General features: G+C 40.7%; 1 protein-coding gene across 1 annotated transcript in view; it reads left to right on the plus strand.

The window, feature by feature from the left end:
• Positions 1-22,937, plus strand: part of LOC140706701 (putative ferric-chelate reductase 1) — a 40,549-nt gene that overhangs the window by 11,286 nt on the left and 6,326 nt on the right. Inside the window, exons 2-13 of the mRNA XM_072997995.2 lie at positions 5,885-6,080; positions 7,578-7,714; positions 10,152-10,243; positions 11,888-11,972; positions 13,567-13,608; positions 15,101-15,286; positions 16,224-16,325; positions 16,744-16,885; positions 17,402-17,518; positions 20,365-20,477; positions 20,911-20,997; positions 22,000-22,097. Coding sequence (XP_072854096.2) covers positions 5,885-6,080; positions 7,578-7,714; positions 10,152-10,243; positions 11,888-11,972; positions 13,567-13,608; positions 15,101-15,286; positions 16,224-16,325; positions 16,744-16,885; positions 17,402-17,518; positions 20,365-20,477; positions 20,911-20,997; positions 22,000-22,097 — 1,397 coding nt within the window. The remainder of the gene's footprint in view (positions 1-5,884; positions 6,081-7,577; positions 7,715-10,151; positions 10,244-11,887; positions 11,973-13,566; positions 13,609-15,100; positions 15,287-16,223; positions 16,326-16,743; positions 16,886-17,401; positions 17,519-20,364; positions 20,478-20,910; positions 20,998-21,999; positions 22,098-22,937) is intronic.

Consider the following 22,937-nt stretch of genomic DNA (forward strand, 5'->3'; position numbering starts at 1 on the left):
TTGCAATTCTATAAGCACTTAAACAGAACTAATTCCCATTCAACTGCGAGTGGCTTTGTTCTAACTGTTAGTTTCTTTTATTTAGATTCCTCCCTTCTCTCAAAGCTGGGACTCAAGGCAACTCATGACAAGAGTAACTGTTGTATAAAGAGTTGCAGTGGGCTCTCCACTTTGGCAGTGGGAGAAATTGCTGTGTTTGAAAATACTGGGTACCCCCCTATTTTTTTGTGTTGTTATTAGGCACTTCTTATATCAATTGCCATAAGAAAATGTCTGTGTTACCTTAATTTTAAATTATATGTTACTTTGAAACTATGTATTTTTGTAGGGAAAAAAGCCCATAATATTTTCAAATAAAATATCTACCTGTGTGGATTTTATACCCAAACTAAGGTATAAGCAAGCTTACATCCCATTGAGTTTACATTATATTTCTATGGTGTCCAGGTCTTATGATGTTTGCAGAGGCATTGCTCTTAGATTCACCTGTGTATCCTGTTAGGCCAGAAAGGTGCAGAGAGCCTGATCCTTCCTATGAATGGTAACTCACAACTCCTGGCTGAAGAACCATCTGTACTTCTGTTTGTGTCTATAGCTATAAATAGATAAATAAATTTAGGATTTACGGGGTCTGCACATGCCCCTCCCCCCCACAAATACCCCAGCTTCATTCTTTGGAAGGGAGTTCCACAGCCTGAGAATAGCCACTGATGAAGCCCTGGACACAGGGCCATGGGGTGGGGCACTGGGAAAGTTGCCCTGGGTCTTATATGTGAGGGGGGGGGGCTTCTCTCACAGAGGAAGGGCATCAGCTGATAACAGGGTGCTGTGAATAGGAGATAGTGGGGAGGTGACCTCAAATGACCAGGCTTTCCTGAGCCTCTCAGTGCCTTATAAAGGCGTTGCCAGTTCAGGGTTGCCCTGTTCTACATTTATGACTTCTCCAAGCACTCCAGACAGCGTCCACAGTCCATTCCTCCCTCATTTGCTTTAAAAGCCTTTGTTGTGGGGGAGGAACAAATAAATCATATAATGCCTCGAAAGTAACATTTTTCATGAATGAATCCTTTCCTTGCTTTGAGCTGTTAAAAACACACAGCAAAGTAACACAACAGTGGTCAAAAATGCAAAGCAAGTGCACCTTCCGTTTTGTGCAGGCGTGCCCTCACATGACTGTGCCCAGGACTGCAATGACAGAGCCCCTGCCCCCAAAGGCTGGGAGGTTTGTGTTTGTTTGTACAGCCAGCTATTTCCTAAATACCTGGCTCTGAGAAGATCGCTTCACAGACGGACATTATGGGTGGGTAATCTGAAAAAATGTCCTGTGCTGTGACATTTAGGGAATAGTGTGCTCTGGAGAGTGGAGCAGAGTAGTTGCTGCTCTCAAGAGTAGCAGGAACCCTTATGGGGGGGGCAAGGAGAACAGCAGGGGTGTTCCTTGAAGAGGCACAACCTCTTTGACCTAAATTCTGGGTATCAAAAAAGGGCAGGAGACCATTAGTTATGTAATTATAACTACATTTTTACTACCAGAGCACTAAAGGAGGTGACTGTGTTCTTTTCCATGTCAAGTGCTGTGGCCCATTGCACAGTTAAATCCCATTGCACAGTTAAACCAGTGGAAGGGAAAGGGTGTAGCTTGCAGTGGTAAATGGCCACTAATTAACAAGTTGTTGCTTTGGATTCCCTGTCACACACTAAGCCAGGTTGGGACTTATTAATTAAGTTATACCATCTCCCTTCTGCCTGTTTAATCAAGCAATAGGATTTTGGTTTGCATCTTGATCTGGACTAAGTGTGTGTGTATGCTGTTCTACGTGTGGGTAGTTAAATGTCTTGGAGTAGGATTGGAACTGTCTCCATGGAAAAATGCAAGATTTTAGGGGACCTAAGAAGATAAGAACATTGTATCTCATCTGTGATAGCAGTTTTCATACATCTAAGTTGCTGTGTCATGAGCAGGTATCATAGTTGAAAAGAATGCTTTCTTTTTCTTTTTCCTTTCTCTGTTGTTTCGTCTAGTCATCAGCGTGCCCTGACACTTTGGATCAAGGTTCATTTTATATATCAGAAGGAAATCGAACTTTTGAGTCTGTGAAACAAAATCATTTTTAATGAGAGAAAGATTAAGATAAATTTTACAGTGCTGGTTGACTACATGAGATACGTGCAGAAAGAAGAACGCTGAATGCTTGGATTGTTCATAGACCAAGTTCTAGTACAGTAGCATACAAAGCTCGAGGAAGCAGTCTCAAAACTGAAAGGAAGTAGAACTGTTTTTAATTAAAGAAAGAAAGAATAGAAATTCTGAGTCCTTAGGAAGCTTGCTAAGAGGGGAACTTTGGAAGTGTGCACATTAATTGATGACAATTAGGAAACTTTATTGATTGACTAGATTTACATCCCACTCCTCTCCCAAAGAAGAGATGCAAGGCAGCTCACAGTAATGTCAAATAACAAAATACAATTAAGACAGACTCAATCATTAAATGAAATTGAAAGTACAATTTCAAAACATACCTCTAAGAGAAGTAGGGGAACCAGATGGCAACAAATCTTCATCTTTAGGAGTTGCTTTCTCCATTCATAAACAAGAAGAGTTACTTTATTGATTGATAACTATACTGGACATGCTGGCTCTGTGATTCTAGGGGTTATGGTAGAATATAGTCACTTTCTCATGGTTTATTCCAGGGTTTCCTAACCTTGGGTCCCCAGATGTTCTTGGACTGCAACTCCCAGAAATCCAAGTCAGCACAGCAAATGGTGAAGGTTTCTGGGAATTTCAGCCCAAGAACATCTGGAGACCCCAGTTGGAGAACCACTGGTCTGTTCCACCAGAATGAGGGACTGCAGTACAGTTTAGGGGTGGCAAGGCATGCCATATGCCCTACACCCTTCTTTCTTCTATCGTCACCTTTCTCCTGCTGCTCCACAAGGATCCTGCTTGCTCTCTGTTCACACCACTGCTGCAGTGCCATTAATGGTGGCACAGGATGCCTCACTCAGACTAAGTGATATGTGTTCCCTCTGAGTGTAGCAGAGGAGTAAGAGGTGGACCCCTGATGCTGATGAACATCAGCACCTGCTATCTGTGGCAGCAGGCTCACTTGGCTTGAAAGGCAGAACTGTAGGTAGATTCTTTGTATTAACAGTTGGCCATACCAAGGCAGTGCCAGAGTCACTGTTAAATATTTATTATATTTTTATCTTGCTTTTCTCTGAGAAGTGTTTATTGTCCTTCTGCATCCCTGTGAAGATTAGGCTAAAAGTTGCTTTCCATTAGAGCTACATGGTGGGCTTTGTGGCTAGGTTGAGAACTGAACCCAGGTCAATAAACCAGAGCCTGAAAATAACATTAGAATAATTATTTTCACAGTAAATAGGAATAACACATCAAGATTTGAGAAAATTTTAGTGTGTTTTAATTTTGTACAGTATGCCAATAAAGGTTTCTGTCTGTCTGTCTGAAAAAATATTAAACAAAGAATACATTTGAATACAACAGTGTTGCTTGCAACTGATTTTGAATCTTCCATATTTCTTGGACTGCCGGAGTACTTGGGCACTTAAGGACAATAATGCCCTCCTTTCCTTCTGTAACTAGCATCCCGAATTATCTCCATAATGATATTTCAGTTTCTGTGCATGTCTGTAAATTTGCCTATTCCACAGAATACTGTTCACTTTACTGGTGAAGGCTAATATGAGAGAGCAGAGGAATGGAAGGTTTCGCTGGGAAACATCTGACATTTCACATGAGGAACAAGACCCTTCCCTCCAATGCGTAACCCTTAAGATGCTCTGTCCCAGGTGTGCAAAACGTAGCTTTCCACTTTTTCATTATGCCCACCCCATTTGCATTATGCCCACCCCATTTGTGAGATTATAATTCCCATCATTCTAAGTTACCATAGCTGGTTTTCAGTCGTTGATTATGAGAGTTGTGTTCTAAAACATCTGGGGGTCGTCAGTATGGGGGATGAAGCCTTATAGAAATATTTCATTTAGAAGAATCAGGACTATTCAGAGTCTGATGACCTCTCTTGGCTGCTCCAATACTGTAGATGAAACCCTGAGTTTCACTGTGGCCATACTATAGGTTTGAAATGTTGCATCATTGAAATTGTTTGTGTGGGACTATACATTTAAAACAAAGAGTTGTTGCATCTTTTCACTGAGTTTTTGAGTGCCTCTGTTGTAATAACCAGATAGGTGAAGCATGAAGAATGTTTATTTCGGAACATTCCAGTGAATGAAGTTTGTATTTTGTTGACTGCAACTGACCTGTGATTTAGGAAGAAATGTCTGCACCACTCTGTGTACAAATTAGACATGCAAGATAGTCTATTGGAGCTTTTCTTAAAGTTAACTATCTTCCCAGAAGTGACAAAAAGTTCTTATTTGTAGCAAATGTGAACTTGAAATTCCTAGGATCAAGCATATTCCCCATGACCATGTCTTTTTTCAACAGGACTTTCTCAGAAATTGTGTGCCTTGGCAGTTAGAATTGCAAAGTGAGCTAGTATTTATCTGTCAGGGACAAACCACAAAAGAAAGGACACTAGAATATAAAATATGGAGATTAGAAAAAACACATACCACAATATATTTGCATTTTTGTTACTTGAAGGGAAGCTCTTTCTAAATATTTGCTAAACTTATTGTCTAGTTTGACCTGCCCCCCTTTACAGCAAGCAAATCCTGTTGAGTAGACATGTATACCACTGCATTTTAAATTTGTCTTGTCATCATCATAATTTTATATCAATTCATTTCTAAACATCCAAGAAAAAATGTGTTTCTGTTTATAAAGACAGCAACTGTGGCCAATCTTACTGTCACTCTTTCTGTTTCTCAGAACCTGTTTTTCTCTAGATGTTTAGATTACACTTCCTGTGAGTCACAGTAGTTATGGGAACTGTACCTCACCCTCTCTGGACCACAATGCTGCTTATCCCCAGTTTCAGTCCTTTTTTGTGCCTCTTAGAATGACTCTAATTCACAAATTAAATACCAAAGTAATTTCATAATTTATTGTAATATCAGAATGCTAGACTCACAAACATCATTGTTGTCAGTTTATTCAAAACTCATAAAATATGCTGTAACAAAACTCATGAGCTGAATAGGGATGCTCATGTAATAGCAGCATAGACTGCATGGAAAATTTCAGGAATGGTTTCCTATAGACAGGTAGTACCACAAGTTAGTGCTCCACCAGTGCTGGCTCAGGGTCAGAAGATACAGTGGGGTCTTGACTTGAGAACTTAATCCGTATTGGAAGGCGGTTCTCAAGTCAAAAAGTCTGTAGGTCAAGTCTCCATTGAACTACAGTGCATTGAAAACCGATTAATCCCGTAACAGGCCGTTTTTGTTCCATTTTGGTTTTTTTTTCTGGTCTGTAAGTCAATTCTCAGGCTGCAAGTCAAACCTAAATTTTGCGGCCAGAGAAGTCTGTAACTCAAAAAGTCTGTAAGTCAAGCCATCTGTAAATCAAGGGTCCACTGTAACCTGTAAATCATGGTCAGTCACCACAAAGGGTGTAGGTGATGAGATGCACAAACAGCACGCATACATTCTTGTGATGTTGTGTTGCCCATTTCCCTACATGTTGCAACCCCCTTGTTGCATCAACCAAACCATTCCTCCTAGAGATACCTGCAGAATAGCCGAAACAGTGCACTTATACAGTGGAAGACTTTGATCGTTTTTGACTCATATGCACATATTGTTTCTCCAGAGGCTTAAAAGTATGGTAAACTTTATGAACGCATGTACTTGTTCTGGCTTGCATTACAGCAGTAATCAGTTTTTTTAAAAAAAGAATCTTTCATCCCACCTGGAAAACATTACCCTAATTGCACATTTTATTTCGTCACAGATGAAAATCTTGCCCTGTCTCTTTCTTCTCTGGGAAGTATTTTCTGCAACAGTCCTCTGCTATCCAAATGGAGAAATCAGTGGGTCCTGTACTTCTATGCTACCCGGTCATAGAGATGCTGTTTCACAAACCACCCCGCCACCATATGCCATCTTTGTCTCCAGTACTTCATTCACTCCAGGAGATGAGGTCATAGGTGATTATGGAACATTTAAGCGTTTACCAAATGTGATATGAACACAGGAGTTCTCTCTCTTTCAATCATGTTTTCAGATTAGGAAGTATCTTTCACCCAATAGTTTATTTGAGCAGGAATAGGCTTTTGTTTTCTTAAATGTCATGCTGAAACACAAAATGACTGTACAGGCTAGAATAGACCTTTGGTCTAGATAGGCGGGGTAGCAATCCAATAAAATAAATAAATAAATGAATGAATCCAAATGCTTACGTGTGTGTATCTTCATGTGCACAAATATGCCATAACAAAACTTTGCAAAGTTAATTTTTGGGCCCACAGCTGTCAGAATCTCCCAGTGAGCGTGGACCAAAGAGACCCTTAGAGTTGCTGGCCAAAGCAAAGCAATTTTGCAGAACTGTGCCACATATGCTGATTTCCCCCCTCTTGCCCCCTTTGGACCTCTGTCCCACAACACACCATCAGATGCCTTCCTACTGAAAATCCCCTGACTGTGAGGAATGGGCTGCTGGGTGAGGAACCGGAAAAGCTAGGTGTGCAGGAGGAATGCTGCACTTAGTCTTTCAGGTTCTGGTCAATAGTTCTAATGAATGTGTTATCTGTTGCCAACAAACTTAGACAGAAAGAATGGTAGAAGAGGTTTTTTTGCTCTATAGAAGAGATTCGCCACAGTGAGAGAATAAATGTGCGTGGTTTCTTATTCTTCCTCTTGAATGCAGGAATGTAGAAAGCTAATTGATAAAATCAAACTCAAAGATGCCTATGGCAAAATGCTCCCTTCTAGAGTGGGAGAATGCATCTTTTCCTAGTCAGCACTTTGCAGATCACTGAACTACAACTGTCATCACCTTTGCCACTGTGAACATGTGGGCATGCAGGCTGGGGTTTATGGGAATTGTTATCCAGCACCTCTGAAGGGCAACTGTACTGCTGAACTATATTGCTGAAGGCTGTTTTACATACAATCCCCCAGCTGTTTAGGCTTCGCTCTTTTCCTGACATCCTTTGTCATGTTACTACATGTTCTGTAACTAAAGCTAAGGTAAAGCACCCTGGGTGTGTTCTAGCCATTTTTTTAAAAAAATAAATCCTTGATTTGAAGAGTGTGGGGATTCATCATATTCAAGATGTTGTTGCACTCCAGCTTTCGTCAGCCATGGCCAGTATGGCCAAGAGGCAGAGATGGCAATAGCATCTAGATGGTTACAGGTTCTCAATCCATTATTCCACAGAACTAAAACAATGATTTCAAAAAAATCTGTTCTGTGTGAGCAATAAAGTATGCAATGATACTAGGTTAAACATTTTAAAGTCCCAGTGAGTTCAAGGGAAGAGTTAATCAAGTACTTAAATTGGGGGTTATGGTCTGCTCTAATTCTGTTGGAGTTCATGTTGCTCATTGGTGTTAATAATAACAGCGGTCACTTTGGCTTTTATCCTTTTTCCATGAAACATAGCAAGGCATTCTAATTACCATGTAATTTTTGTTCATCTCAGTATCTTTAGTTGGAGTCAATGAGACCAGCTTTAGAGGATTTCTACTGCAGGCCCGGGCAGTTGGAGGAGAGACTGCCGTTGGGAGTTTTCGAATTCTGACTCCTAATGTACGAGGTCTTGCGTGCAGCAGCCTTCAGGTATGTGTGACTTGCAGAGTTCAGCCTTTGGTAAATATTGTTTTCTGCTTTGACATTGGGAGAACAAGCAGTTGTTGCTTACTAGCGCCTTGGAGCCAAGAACTGTGAAAGGTTTTTGGAGCACAGTAGGTCCCCCGTATCCACAGGAGATCGGTTCCAAGCCACTGCCAACCTGCAGATAGTGAGAAGCACAGATAATAGCTAACACAGTCTGTTGGACCCAGGACTCCCCTGTATGGTGTAATTTTTATTTCAATGAGGCCTCCAAGAGTAGGAGCCAAGTTGAAATATTCTCTTGTTCCTCAGTGTGCTGAAGACTGGAGACAACTATCTTTGTTTAGCTCTCTCTCTCAAAATGGCTGTGGCTTACCTATACGGCTTTGCAGATTTTCTTCAAAGACAATTGACAATTAAAAATCCATTTCCCTGTCTGCCCAGGAGTGTTGAGGAATGGACAAGCCAGAAGGCACAAAGGACAGGCGGTGGGAAACCTCTTCTAGGAGGCAGTTTGGCTTAGGCCAGCACTCCTCCTCCTGTCTCACTAGCCAATCCAGCTCTGAGTTTTACAACAAGGATGCTGCTCTGGAGGGAAGCTGCCTCAAGCCGCTGGGAGACCAGGCAAAATGGCTGTGGCTTACCTATATAGCACAGTATTTGGTTTCCTCTAGTGGCCATTCTGATAATTACATCTTGAAAATCCATATTTGTAGGTATTTTCATTTAATATTTTTAATATTTTCAGACTGTGGATGAATCAGAGAATATTGATCCAGAGGATGGGGAGGGGTCCTACACATGTATACATAAAACAATGCTTGCTTGCCAATAAAACACGGGGCTGTATAGTTCTCTAGGTAGTGTTGGACTTCAACTTCCATGATCCCTCACAATTGGCTATGCTGGCTAGGGCTGACTGGAATTGTTGTCCAAGTACATCTGAAGGGCCACATGTTCCCCATCACTGGCCTGAAAACTTGGGTACAATGAGTAAAGCTTTCAGAGTCCTTTGAGGCCATAGGTTGTTGGGTCACTTTCAGTTGCTGCAGCCTAAATAAAGGTACAAGGTATTTGTTAGGGGTAACTAAGTGGGCATCATGCCATCTCATCCCCTGTTTTTCTTGGCTTGTGAAATCTAGCAAAAAATGGTTTAACTAGCCTCCTACTCCCAAGACCATTTCATTGCCAAGTTCAGACTTTGACCCAATTGACCACTCTGGGCGGCTAACAACACTTAAAAATAAAACAATTTAAATATAACATCAATATACAACACCAGTAATCAATTGTTCAAAATGAAAAAAGAATAAATCAAATAGTGGCTGGAGGGAAGGCCATTTCTGTTTCACCCCAGTGTCAGGACCAAGTATGATGGAATTTTTGCCTTAAAATCTACAGTGGTGCCTCGACGTACGACCATAATTCGTTCCAGAAGATGGTCATAACTCGAAATGGTTGTAAATCGAAGCACCATTTCCCATTGGAGTGCATTGAAATGCAATTAATTCATTCTGGCCGAAGGAAAAAAAATCACTGCAAGACCGGTTGGAAATGCGATTAATCCCTTCCAGCCGAAGGGGAGAGGAAGAAAAACAATCAACCATGCAAGACCCATTGCAAATGCAAACAAGACAAAGCAAAAAGCAATCAAACAGATCATGCAAGATCGGAAATGGGGGAAAAAAACTAAAAAGCAAACTAACTCCCCAAGACCCATCGGAAATGGGGGGAGTCAAAAAACAACCAACCCCCAAGACCCATCGGAAATGGGAAAAAACCACCAAAAAACAAACAATTCCCCCAAGACCCATCACAGACAGAAACCTAACCACCCCAGCTCAAAACCATGCTGCATAAAAACCAAGAACAGTTTTAAAAAAGCAGAAAAGAGCACCTTACCTTACAAGGCAGCCCAAAGCCTCCCTGTAAACACGCACTTGCTCGCTCAGAACCAGAAGGAGGCAGTCTCAAGCCTCCGACAACGACGCACACTCTCTAACTGCTGGGGCGAAAGAGCTACAAAGAAGCAGCCTCATCGCCACCTACAGTTAGAAATTTGAATTTCCCACCTTTTTCTGTTCGTAAATGGAAGCTCTGGTCGCAAGTCGAAGCAAAATTTTGTGGCTGGAGCGGGTCGTAACTTGAAATGGCAGTTTAGTTAGTTAGTTATAGTGGTCCATACATGTTTTCCTCCACCGGAAAGTGCTAAATATTCTTACTTTACCATGCATCAGGTCTTAATGGTAAGGTAAAATGTGTGTAAAATGCTTGCCTATAGCCACCAAGATGGTCAAGTGACCTCTGGGTGAGATAGCTTGCACTGGAGTAATCTGGTAATTTCTATGGGCTTGTTGTCTCATGGCAATATTGCCAATATTGCTTTCTTCTACAATCCCAGATGAGTGCTACTTTCTTTCATATCAGTTATTTTAAATTGTAGAATTCTTCACTGAGTCATACAAACCGGGAAGACAAACAAAACGTAACGGCTATTTGGATTGCACCTTCTGGCATTGGCCATGTTGTGTTCAGGTACCAGCTTGCTTGCTTGCTTGCTTGCTTGCTTGCTTGCTTGCTTGCTTGTTTGTTTGTTACCTCATTTCATAAACCTCTTAATTTCTCTGAAGGCGCAAATAATTTAATTGTCCTAAAAATGTGTTGGACTAAAAAACCGAGCACGACCCCTTTCCAAAGCTTTGTTTTGGATGTGATAGTAAAGGTAGCACTTAAAAATGTAATTTTTGAAATGTTCTTCTTTGTTTCTACTGTCATATCTTTTCAAAGTGACATTTTGTTTGATCTTGAATTCAGTGAAAGGGGATTTAAAATCTCATAACACTTGTTTTAAAAATCCATGTTGTGGTGATACTTTTATTAGGCCAGCTAAAAAAGGCACAGCATTTCGACAGTTAGAAACTGTTGATTCATATGAGATACAGTGGTGCCTCGCTTAGCGAGGTTAATCCGTTCCGGATTAACCCTCACTCAGCGAATCCATCGTTAAGTGAAACAAAAAAGTCCATAGGAACGTATTAAAACTGATTTAATACGTTCCTATGGACTTAAAACTCACCGTTCTGCGGGTTTTCTCCATTGCGGCGGCCATTTTGGATGCCTCGTTAGCGAGGCAAAACAGTGGTCGCCATTTTGTTTTAGCGGCGGCCATTTTGGAACCGCCGATCAGCTGTTCGCTATGCTTTGATCGCGTCCGCGCGATCATCGCATAGCGAAAAAAGCCCATAGAGGCCATCGCTGAGTGAACGCTCCAGCGATGGCCCAGGACCCATCGTTGTGCGGATTCATCGCATAGCGAAGTGTTCGCTATGCGAGGCACCACTGTATTATATATTACATGAAGCATGAATGTAAGAACATAAGAGCCCTGCTGGGTCAGGCCAAGGGTCCATCTAGTCCAGCTTCTTGTATTTCACAGTGGCCCCACCAGATGCCTCTGGCAGCACATGAGACAACGAGATACCTGTCTCCCGATACCCCTCCCCTGCATCTGACATTTGGAGGTACCTGCCTTTCACGCCTGGAGATTATACATCCCCATCATGGCTTGTAACCTGCGATGGACTTTTCCTCCAGGAATCTGCCCAATCCCCTTTTAAAGGCATCTAGGCCAGATGCCATCACTACATCCTGTGGCAAGGAATTCCACATACTAACAACACGCTGGGTCAAGAAATTTTTTCTTTTTTTTTTTTCTTTTCATGGTGCCAGCTGCTGCTACTAAAGAGACAATCCATGTTCCAGACTACTCTGTGGCTTTTCTTTGTGATTAGGAACTGCTGCAATGATAATAATTGATTGCTGTGTGTCCAGTTAAGTTCACACAGATGATACCAAGCATATAGGGTTCAGAGACTCCAGACTGTTTACTATCGATATGAACTGTTGAATTTATTTTTAACCTAGAAGCCTTTCTGATTCTATTGACTTTAGAAACAAGAGTTTTAGCAAGATTTTGTTAAGCTGAAAGACACAAATGACATGATGGATATGACTTGGTCAAAGATTCCAGTGTATTGGATTCAAATCTCTTCTTCTTAATAATCAACCTTGACATTTTATAATAAAATTATAATTGTACAGTGTTAATGAATTGGTTGGTTGTACCTGTCATAACCTTCTAAACTAGTACTTCACTAGTATTTTTTTTCTCCTTTCTAGAGCAACAGTGGTCCAAACTTTTTCCATATTCTGGACTCAGATTGAAAGCCCTGTTCTTGTTTCTACTACCTCACCAATTTCTTCAGTAAGTTTTAACACAATACCATGTCTTAAAATGTTTAATAATAGTTATACATTTGGAAAATACCTTTAGCATGCAGCCCTCTGTATTGGGATGGGGAATCCATGGGCCATGTACAGCCCTTCAGCTACGTGTGCTGCAGCTTGTGAAGATGGTGGGATCTGCACTGACTTTTCACCTCACAAGTGGTGGTGGTGGTGGGGAAGTGATGCAATGAGCTGTTCTGCTATCACAGTAGTAGTGGAACAGCTGCCTCACATAGGATTGCTGGGTGGCAAAGAAGAAAGCCTGTCTCACTCTTCCTTTAGAGATCCTACTTTCAAGGCAGCTGTTTAGCCATCTTAACCAGTGATCATGAAATCCTTACTGGCACTTAATGGAGTGTCATGGAAAGGTCTAGATCTCAGCAGATAAGGAAGGGAGATTTAAACTTCCCTGTTCCTCCATGCTGCAGTATTTTACATTGGAAAGTGTGTCTCTAATTGTAGTATCTGCTTTACCCCCTCCCTTCCCCTTGCTCTATGTACTCATCTGGAACTAATCCCCATTGAAATCAATGGGAGGCGTTGTGTCTGTCTGTGTCTGTCTGTCTATGGGCATCCTCACTCAGATGTGTTCAGGCGAGGAGAGGAGGCTGCTATCACTTTGTAGGGAAGCCAGGGAACAGCCAGCACTGGCAAAAGAAATTGACTAGAAACATTGACAAATGTTTTTATTATTCCGTTTGTAATATTGACATAGCAGTACACCAGTTTGAAAGTTTAAAAAAAGAGCAAATATTAAAAATAACACCACAGCAACAGTGACAAGTGGCCAGCAGGAAGGTGGGTGGGTGGATGGGCCGGCACAGGACAAAGCCTCAATTGCAATGATTGTAAAAGCCCATGTAGCTGCCTCAACTGATTTACAACACAGCTTAAAAATGGGTTAAAAGTTTTCCCAACAGGACACACTCACTGACCCGAATGCTATGTGATTACCACATGACTTTAACCCAATTTCAAAAATTCTAATCCAGCTATTGATTAATTTTCATAGTGTAACGACATCCTGACATACTACTGTTGGCAGTGACTTTGGTGACCTTGACAATGTTCCTCAGCTCTGTTCATAATGACTGAATAAATCTGCATTGTTGTGTTCCTCTACTGCAGGAGGGTAGAGCATGCTGGCATTCAAGCATTGTCAGACTGCAGCTCCCATCAGTCTCATTCAGCAGAGTCGAATAATATATGGAGGACTAGGTGTTCTTCACCTTCTGAAGTACTAATTCACATTGACAGTTCTCAAACTGATGTGAACTCCACATTTTGTAAGGGACCGTATTTATGAAGAACAGTGGTTTCCAGCCTTGGGTCTCCAGATGTTCTTGGACTACAATTCCCAGAAATCATGGCCAGCACAGCAAGTGGCGAAGGCTTCTGGGAGTTCTGGTGTAGAAGAACCACTGATGTAGAAGAAAGTGATTGGATGAACATGATAACGAGATAGGCCACTTTCTCCTTCAGGGATGGATTTTTTAAATAGAAAAACTCAGAAAGAAATTTATTTTCTTTAACCATTTTCTATAACCAATGGCATTTCCTGCTTTTCCTAGGTTTCACCCAGTTTCACACAGATTACTAGTTCTTCTGCCACAGTAAGTAATAAATTCATATTGTTTTCTTTGTCGCTGCACCCATACATCATGCCAGTTAAGCCCTATTTCTTCCGTGTCAGAAGTGGCTATAGGCTGAAGTCAAAAGATGGTTTACATAAAATCAAATTAATTAGATTGGATACATTCACCACCCAGGGGGGAAAAATCAAGGATCAAGTTTGTTGTTTCTTAAATTTAATTCTATATTGATTCCTTTGCCATCAACCCCTCCCTGAATCTTATTCCTGGTGGCTTTTCCTCAATAAGAATAGGGGAAATAAGGAAAAGAGATCAATGAACAAATAGCCCAGTCAAGGAAATGCTTATAGGATGTGAATGGGGATAGAATTATTTGTCCAGTGATCGCTTTGGATAGCTGAAAACTAGGTAAACTGATCACTGTTTTTTGTTGTTTCTGATCCTTACCAATCTATATACCATTTTAAATTTAGCTTTAATGTTTTTCCTTTCTCTTTAGTATTCTATTTGATGGGGATTGGTGCTTCTTAGCTCATTATTATTTTCACCTAAATTGTTTGTACAATACTTCTTTTTTTAAAAAAAGAATGGAAATAGAATAGAGCACCAAGGCCTTGTATTGGGGGATCCACTGAGGGGTTTGATTGGTCTTGCAGGCCTCTGTGTGTGATTTATAAGTTCAAAAGCAGAGAGGAGGCCCCTCTGTATTGCCAGTGGACCTGAAGTATTCTGTTCAAACCACTAGCTGGAATAATGATTTCCACTTTGTATGGGGCTCTTCTCCCAGAAATTTGGAGAAAATTGCCAAAAGGTGCACCAACACCATCCTGAAGCATGTTTTCAACAAAAAATCAGCATACTCATTCTTGTTTTGTATAAGGATCAATAAGATATGCTTTTTTTGGATTCAGTCAAACATTATTACATTTATTTATTTATTTATTTATTTATTTATTTATTTATTTATTTATTTATTTATTTATTTGATTGATTGATTGATTGATTGATTGATTGATTGATTGATTTCTTTTATGCCCATCTAGATCAAAGGTATCTGGGTGGTTTACAAATTTAAAAACTATAAAGCCAAAAACATATATTATAGGTCCAAGATGACACCTTTAGGTGTCTCATGGCAAATCACACTGAAAAATATAACAGCTGAGTGAAGGATACAACATTTTCCAGGGGCTGTATGTCACAGAAGTACGTTCATCAGAGATTAAGGACTGGCTGCAGCTACCTGTCAAGTATACATCAGCTGAAATCATAAATGCAGTGAGTTACAACTAGAGTAGACCCATGGAATCACGCAACAAGACTTTAGCCAGTCAGTCACAAAGCCCATTTTACAAATATAATGCTGAGAACAGTTCTCTGTGTCCTAGTTTGATGCACTCTAATAATTTCTCCAAATAAAGTGATATGAGGAAAACTTTAACAAATACAGTACCTTTAATGCCAGACCTAAAGAGGCATGAAGGTACAGTATATGTTTGCATTTTCATTGCAGATCTCTACAGAAGCTGGCTGTGGTACATGGAAATTCTGTTTCAGTAACCCCCCAGGCTGTAGTCCACAGGATCCAAACTGCTACTTCATGTCATCTACGGCATTAGAGGGTTCTGGATTCAAATTTGAAATGAGTGGTCTTTCAGCTGGCTATGTAGCCATTGGTTTTTCTGATGACACTATTATGGTGAGATATGGAAGTATTTCGTTTGTTATTTATTAAAAACACTGATACGAATGGCCATGATCCTTTTAATTTTAATATATGAAAGTGAAATTGTGAACGTAGCAGCAGCTAATTGAAGCTAATGCAATTCAGTTGCATTGAAGGTGCTAGTTGCATTCTGTTTTCATCAGGCATGTGGCCAGCATCTCATTAAGTCGTCTCAACTAGCTGCGGTAATCCCCATGTTTTTGCTTACAAGTGCATTTAAAAAAGAAACCCAAATGCTTTTGACCAATATTTTAATGATTATATGAAACCCCTAATTTGACTAACTGCAAGTGCTTATCGGAACAAAATAGTTTTTACATGGCAACAAAGTTCCATCAGGGAGAGGTCAAGGTTCTCCTAAGACTGGGTGTTCCGAGGTGTGGCCATGACCAGAAAGGAGGCCTTCTTATATTGGAAGTGAAACGTAAGGATCTGAGTGGACATATAGGCTCCTGTGTTGGGTGACACAGCTTCAGCAGCACTTTGTACAGGACAGGACAGTACTCTGGCCATAGTATGAATAAGGTATGTGTTGATAAGCATAACCCAGTTACCCCAGAGCAGATGCATGTGTGCTCATTTTTTGAAGAAAAAGAATACTTAGATGACAGCATTGTGCAGAGCTATTTCAACTGCAAACAGGTAGAATAAAGTTTTTTCTGACAACAACGTAAACAGAAGAGTGTATACATGTGACCCAGACATGATGGGTGTATTTATAAAACAAGACTGTCACTGTAATTATCAACAGTATATGCAGTCAAATCTTTTCTACCACTGCTAAGAACTACATCTGGCATATCCCCCCCATAGTAATAGGAGAATGAAAAATGTTAAATGATTTTATTTTAAATAATGATTTCTGGAGTCTGGACCATGGTGATGTATTTATTCATCTGTCTTTTCTCAGGGAAATGATGATATCTATATTTGTGGCAGGAACACTGCAGATCGCATAGAGGTGCAACATGCCTTTTCAACTGGACGTACCACTCCAATCTCTAAGCCTCTGGTACTAAAAATGTCTTCTGCTACTACTGTACAATTTGCACTCTGCAAGGTGCTAATACAGAGTCCCTCCCTGTAGAGATATCAAAGATTTACATTAGAAGAGGGACGTGCCTTTCCTATCAGGAACCGTGGATTACTGCTGCGGATTTTTGTTTTAATCAGCAGTGATCTAGCATTTATTTTCTAGGGAAAAAAGTGGATTTTTAATGTTGACACAAAATCATTCAAAATACATTCCCACGCATCAGTTTGTTAAACAGAAAATTCTTATGGTTTTAGCCACAATTCAGTGAAAACACATAGATAGCCTCCAATAACCGCATAGGATTGTTATCAGTTAGTAACGATGATTTTATTTACGGTCCTATGCATAATGACCACTGCCAAAACAGCAGAAAGATATATTGTTGTGTTTTTAGGGTGAAGTAGAGGTTCTAGCAACATCGTTTAACAAAGGAATCACCAGCTGTTCTTTCATTTCAAGAAATGCCATTTCAACTCAGTCAAGGGATGTTGGCAGTTTATATTACATATTTTTGGCTTTTGGACCATCATCAGCAGGTAAGTTCTAACTGGAAGAGGACTGCATTTTAGTTTGGTTTCTCAGCTTTGACCCTTCTGCTTTGGGTGACCCTGCTAGAAATCCAAGCTTGTAATGGAGTCTGGCTTAATGATGCCAGTGGTGTCGAAGGTCCGCTTTCAGCCATCCCATCTCTGTTCATCATCTCTGTTCAGATTGAGGTTCATGACCTTAGCAGTAAGTTAAATAAAGAGCACAACTCAGCTGCACTTTATATATTTAACTTAGCATGTAATTTTATTGGGCCCCAGTTGTTTTGCTCACACAGAACTTAGTCTTAGTGTACTTTTTCTGACGTTTGTATGATAAGTTATATTTGCTGAAATATCTTTTTGTACACAACTGTTTAAGGCACATCAGGCCAATTCATTTTGGCCATAAATATGCCAGGAACCTATTCTTCCAGCCATTTGTACAGTTCTACAGTACTGTTTATGTTTGGGAAATGCACTATAATAACTTATTCCTCTTGGTTATTTCCCCAAAAAACTTTGAAGGCCAAATACAGATGCACCCCAGGATCCCTTTTATTACTAACCAGAAGGTAAACATTTCCAGTTTTGAACAAGCACAAGGTGGCGCCCGTTCTACACCCTTGATTATTAAGGCTCACGGTAAGTCACTGTTTGTGAGCGCATTCAAACAACTGTTTTTTTTAGCTCAAATTCTACCATACTGCGGTGAGGGAGGCTCCTAGCATATCTTGATAAGAAGGGTGTTCACATATTCAGTGGAGGCATAGTCTGTATACATATCCATGCAGATCCTTAATGAATAGTTATACATTTATTTGCACATTCAGCATGCAGATTTGTATACTTATATGATTATTCGTATGTAATGAAGTGTCTGTGTTTCATACAAGGCCTTCTGTGTTTACACTTCTCTCACTGTATTCAAGGGCAGGGGCTCAGGATGTATGCAAAGGTCTGCCCGAGATGCATATGGCTGATGGGTTGTGCAATTCCCACCTCTGATATAATGTAGTTTTGGAAGAGATAGCCATCTTAGTCGGTACATTCAATATTTCATTCTATTTTTATGAAGTAGAGGTGTCCACGAAAGCTCACATTAAAATGTAACAGTTAGTCTTTAAGATGCCACATGTTTTTGTCTTTTGTTTTGTTTCTTTGGATTTTGCCTGATATAATGTAGTGATTCAAGTCCTCCCATAAGGGTGGACATGGAGCAGAAGCTGCACCACTGATGCACAAGGGAGAGATATTAGCATGATTATGTTGAATATGCTGTTTACTGTATATAGTTTGGTAAGTAGGTGAATGAGGAGCATGGAATTTTGTAGGAATGGTTTTGATTGACTTAGAGCAAAACTGGATCACGAGGGTGAGGCTATTTGTAAGGGAGTCTTGGGACTGATGTAGAGGACTCTGGTATAGAGAGATCAGGGAGAGGGTGGTTTTGAGGTCTCGGAAAGCAGCCTGGTGTGGCGAGATTGAGAAGAGGGTGTTTTTTGGAATCTGAGAGAAGACTGAGAGAGAGAATGATGCAGGGAAAAGGTAACAAAAAGAATGAAGGATTGTGTTGAATGAAACTTAAAGCCTAGGAATAAACAATGTTGTTTTAACACTATTATTTTAATAAAGTGTTATTTGTTCTATTCAAGTTGAGTGATGCTGAGGGCTGGCCATGTGGAGAGTGTTAAAAGGGTCTGAGTGAAGGGGCAAATATACACACACATAGGAGCAACTAACTGCAGGTTGCTGGCAGTGGAAAGAGGAAGAGAGGGACTAAGTGAAGAATATTAAAGAAAATGCCTTTATTCTTGTGGTGATTTAAAGAGACTGTTACCTAAATAGTCAGTGACCAGGTAGAGGGAGGTTAGACATCAATAGCAGAAAGAAGGGCATGGCAGTGTAACACTGCTTTTTGCAGCTATTTCCCCAGAACCATAAAGAGGGAAAACTTTTGATTCTTGTGTAAACAGATTTATAAGCAAATATATATGAAAGTACTGCTGCTATTCTCTGCAGAAAAAAAAATCCAGCTGAGTACCCTCCCCCCCCAGTGGATTTCATCTACTACACACTATAGACCTCATTATTGAACTTTATGGATATGGATGAACATCATGATGGATATTTTGAAAATGCTTACACGAGTTTACTTTCTAAGAAGGAGAAATGAGGGAGGGAGGCAAAAAGAACCATACTGACAAAAGTAAAACGTAACCCAAAGAGAAAGAGATGGAAACAAATGAACCAATCACCTAATCGGAATCATACCCAAGGCCTGTCTTTTGCTACACAGCCCTGGGCTGGAATGCAACTGTAGGCCTGATCATGTCATCCTCTGGCCTCAAAGCTGTGCCATGGTATTAGCCGCATTTCTGTCTTCCGCTGTTTTTGTTCACACACACTCCATGTAGTTTCCTCTTTCATAAATCCTCTCCAGAACATCCTCATAAAAAAAAAAAATCCTCCTCAGGATTGCCCACAGTAGCTCCTCAGGAACAGAAAGAGTTGCTCTACTGTAGGAGGCTCTGCTACATAAAATACACATATTTACTCACACAAACATGTGTGATCATTTTACCCAGGCATAGCTGTTTTAAATGAGACCATCAGCAATCATAGTTAAACCAGTGATTAAGAGGACAGCTTACAGGTTTTCGAATGAGCTTTACAGTATAAACAAGTTTATTTTGCACATGCTCATTTTTGTAAAGTGCACATCAGGATCAAACTTCTAGCTGAGTCATTTTCATTGTTCCCTTACATCAAGAATAAGTGAGCCCACATACAGCCTTCAGGCCCCAACTGCACCCCCCCCCCGCAGACCTTTGGCCACCCTGAAATAAAAACCTAAAATTAATCAAACATTTTAAATTGTTTTTTTAAAAACAATGTTCTAAAAGCCCCCCTTCCACCTCTAAGGAGCAGGGAGGCAAATGTGTTACATTTTGAGCCTCCTTCAGCTGCTTCAAATTTGGGGCCATTCCCCCCACCCCACCCCAAATTAAAAGTCATGTAGAACCGCTTAGGAGCGGCCATCCTCGATGGTACAATGGCTCACTCTAGCCACTAGGGGGCATGATGGGCCTTTTTCAATTAAAATGTGAGGATGCTAGAGTAAAAGTGTAGCATTCTAAGATCAAGGGATGGGTGTATATTGCCCCAACACCTCTGGAAGTTGCCCACCCCACCTTACGTACATGAGTGCGGACTGCCCAAATTGCCCATAAAAGTGAACATTAGTTTACACGACAGATGACATAGTTTCCAGAACAGATTCTGGAGTTCTGCCAACATACCTTTATTCTGAGGACTAGATTCACCTACTGTTTTGGTTAGGTGGCTTGGGCTTTGAAGATTAATTTGTATACCTAGGTGTTAGTTTCATATCCTGAGATGTAGTAAGGCAGGCTTAACTGAAAAATTATTTGTTTCAAGCAGTTTTCTTAAAACCTTGTCCTGCATGTCTGTTGTTTATTTGGGTAAAGGAGCCCTGATGCTGATCGCTTGGATGACCACAGGCAGCATAGGAATGATATTTGCCAAGTTCTTGAAGAGATCCATCAAAACTACTCTTCTTGGTAAAGAAACTTGGTTTCAGGTATGCACGATTCTAGATTCATGGTGGGACAGAGAGTAAAAAGATAGGTCTGGTGAGAAGATGTCTCACACTCTTGCTTTGCCATAATCTAAGGCAGTTGTTGAGATCATGGCAACTAGTTCCTACGGCATCCCAAATCAGTTCAACAACTGGAGAGGCGGAGGGGGGGACCACAAAAGCTCCCTGTATTGTGTTTGCAAAGTAATGCTTTTTGGAGCAAAACCCACAGCATGCCAGCCTCTGGGCAAGATGAGCTACGATTGATTTGCAGGGACCTTCCTCAAAAATACGAAGAAAAAGTTAGTTTAGAAAGTTGCTTTTGAAACATTTGACATATAGGAAGTAAAAGATCAATCGATCGCAAATAATTTTTCACATTACATGTTTATAATTTAATTTATCCAATAACATTCCCCTCCCCCTCCCCATTTAGGTCCACTTCTTGATGATGATGCTAACTGTTGCAGCAACGGGAGTTGCTTTCATATTGATCTTTGTGGCCGTAAAAGGATGGAGTAGCGTAAGTTAGATTTTCTTGGTTTAACCTGGTAGCCCTGATGAGAAAACTATTTTAATGGAGGCTTGCTTTGGTTATGAAGGAACTAGGCGGCCAAAATGCCACTCCCTTCCCCCAAAATGGACTGCCATTGTCTTATAACCACAGCCAACCACAGAAACACACTAGTAGGTTTTCAGTTGGGACTTCTGAGGGATCGAGAAGTGATTCTTATTGTAGCTGTTCGCTTGCTTGCCTAACAGGCCAGTCCTATGTATGTTTTTTATGCATGTTTCAAGAGCTATTTCAGAAGGGATTGGACCAAAAGGACAAAATTTGTAGACTCAGGGTACTTATATAAATCCAGTTTTCTCACTTGAAACTGAAGTGGCCTCAGTGGAACAGAATACATTATCTCAGGTTATTCTCTAATCCAGGGGTCCCCAACTCCCAGTCCGTGGCCTAGTGCTGGTCCATGGGCTTCCCGGAACTGTGCCGTGGAGACAGATCTCTGTCCCCCCAATGCACGGTGGGCATGTGGTGCTTGCAGAGGGGCGTGTCATTCTTGTGCACATGTGTGGGGGGGCGATGCGCCCCTCTGTGAGTGCCACACGCCCTTCTGTGAGCACGACATGCCCGCCGGCAAGCGTGGGGGTGTCCCCGCTCCCTCTGCACAGAGCTTGCCACCCCCAACCAGTCCATGGTCCCCAAAAAAGGTTGGAGACTACTGTCACTGTCAGCACCAACTGAAAAAAAAGTATCTTCGGGTCATAGCATTCTTCTAGTATGGGCCCTTGCAGCTTCTGACAGTCACAAATGGAGCTCATTTTGTTTCAGGTCATCATCTGTGGCCTCAAAATGATAGGTATGTTAGAAATGAAAATAACTACTATTAAAAGTATTCCAGGATTAAAGAAGTATAACTATTACACGCTTTGTTTTTAGTTTTCAGAATTTATTGCTTTTCTCTGTAGCCTTGCTTTTATTTAAGAAGTGCAGAAGTAAACAACATACTTTTTTTTATAGGGTGCAGGAGCTCATGCTATTATTGGATGCATTGTCACGATTCTTTCATTTCTTCAAATGATGATTGCATTTTTTCGACCTTCTCTTCAAAACAATTGGTCTGTGCAACAAAATGCTTTAGCAGAATGCAAAATTCATTGACTATGTTGTTGTCTAAGTGCAATTTCTTTTTCTTTCTTTCTTTCTTTCTTTCTTTCTTTCTTTCTTTCTTTTCTTTCTTTCTTTCTTTCTTTCTTTCTTTCTTTCTTTCTTTCTTACATATAATAGTCTTGGGATAAAATCATATGTTTAAAGGGCCTAGTTCTTTAAGTGATCTATAAACAAATAACCAAACCACAAAATATAACAAAGAATTATTTTGTCTAAATGGTGGGGTGTCTACCCAAAAGTCATTCCTTCTCGGTTTAATGCAGTGTTTCCCAGCCTTGGGTCCCCATATGTTTTTGGACTACAACTCACAGAAATTCTTGCCAGCACAGCTAATGGTGATGGCTTCTGGGAGTTTTAGTTGAAAAACATCTGGGGATTCAAGGTTGGGAATCACTGGTTTAATGGGACTGACTCCCAGGCAAGCATATGCAGCATTGCCACCAAACAGTGATGCTAGGGTGCTAACTTGAAAGACTGTCAAGGGGGCACTGTTGGGTTGCCTCACAAAATGGCAAATATCCAGAACTTGAAACCATGCTGTTTTGGACTACAACTCCCAGAATCCCACAGTTTTGCCTGAGGGATTCTGGGAGTTATAGTCCTGGGGAAAAAATCCAAGTTCTGACCAAACCTTGTTAAGCTCCAGAACCTGTCTTCTGTGCAATCCTCCCAGAAGGACGGATAAAATAGCAGCAAAAATTAATGTGTCTTTGAGTGTATACAAAGTCTATTTTTCTTGCCCACTGAATAATGACAAAGTGTGCACAATACCGGGATTAGACAAAGAT

The sequence above is a fragment of the Pogona vitticeps genome, chromosome 4, assembly GCF_051106095.1.
Source record: "Pogona vitticeps strain Pit_001003342236 chromosome 4, PviZW2.1, whole genome shotgun sequence".
Lineage (NCBI taxonomy): Eukaryota > Metazoa > Chordata > Lepidosauria > Squamata > Agamidae > Pogona > Pogona vitticeps.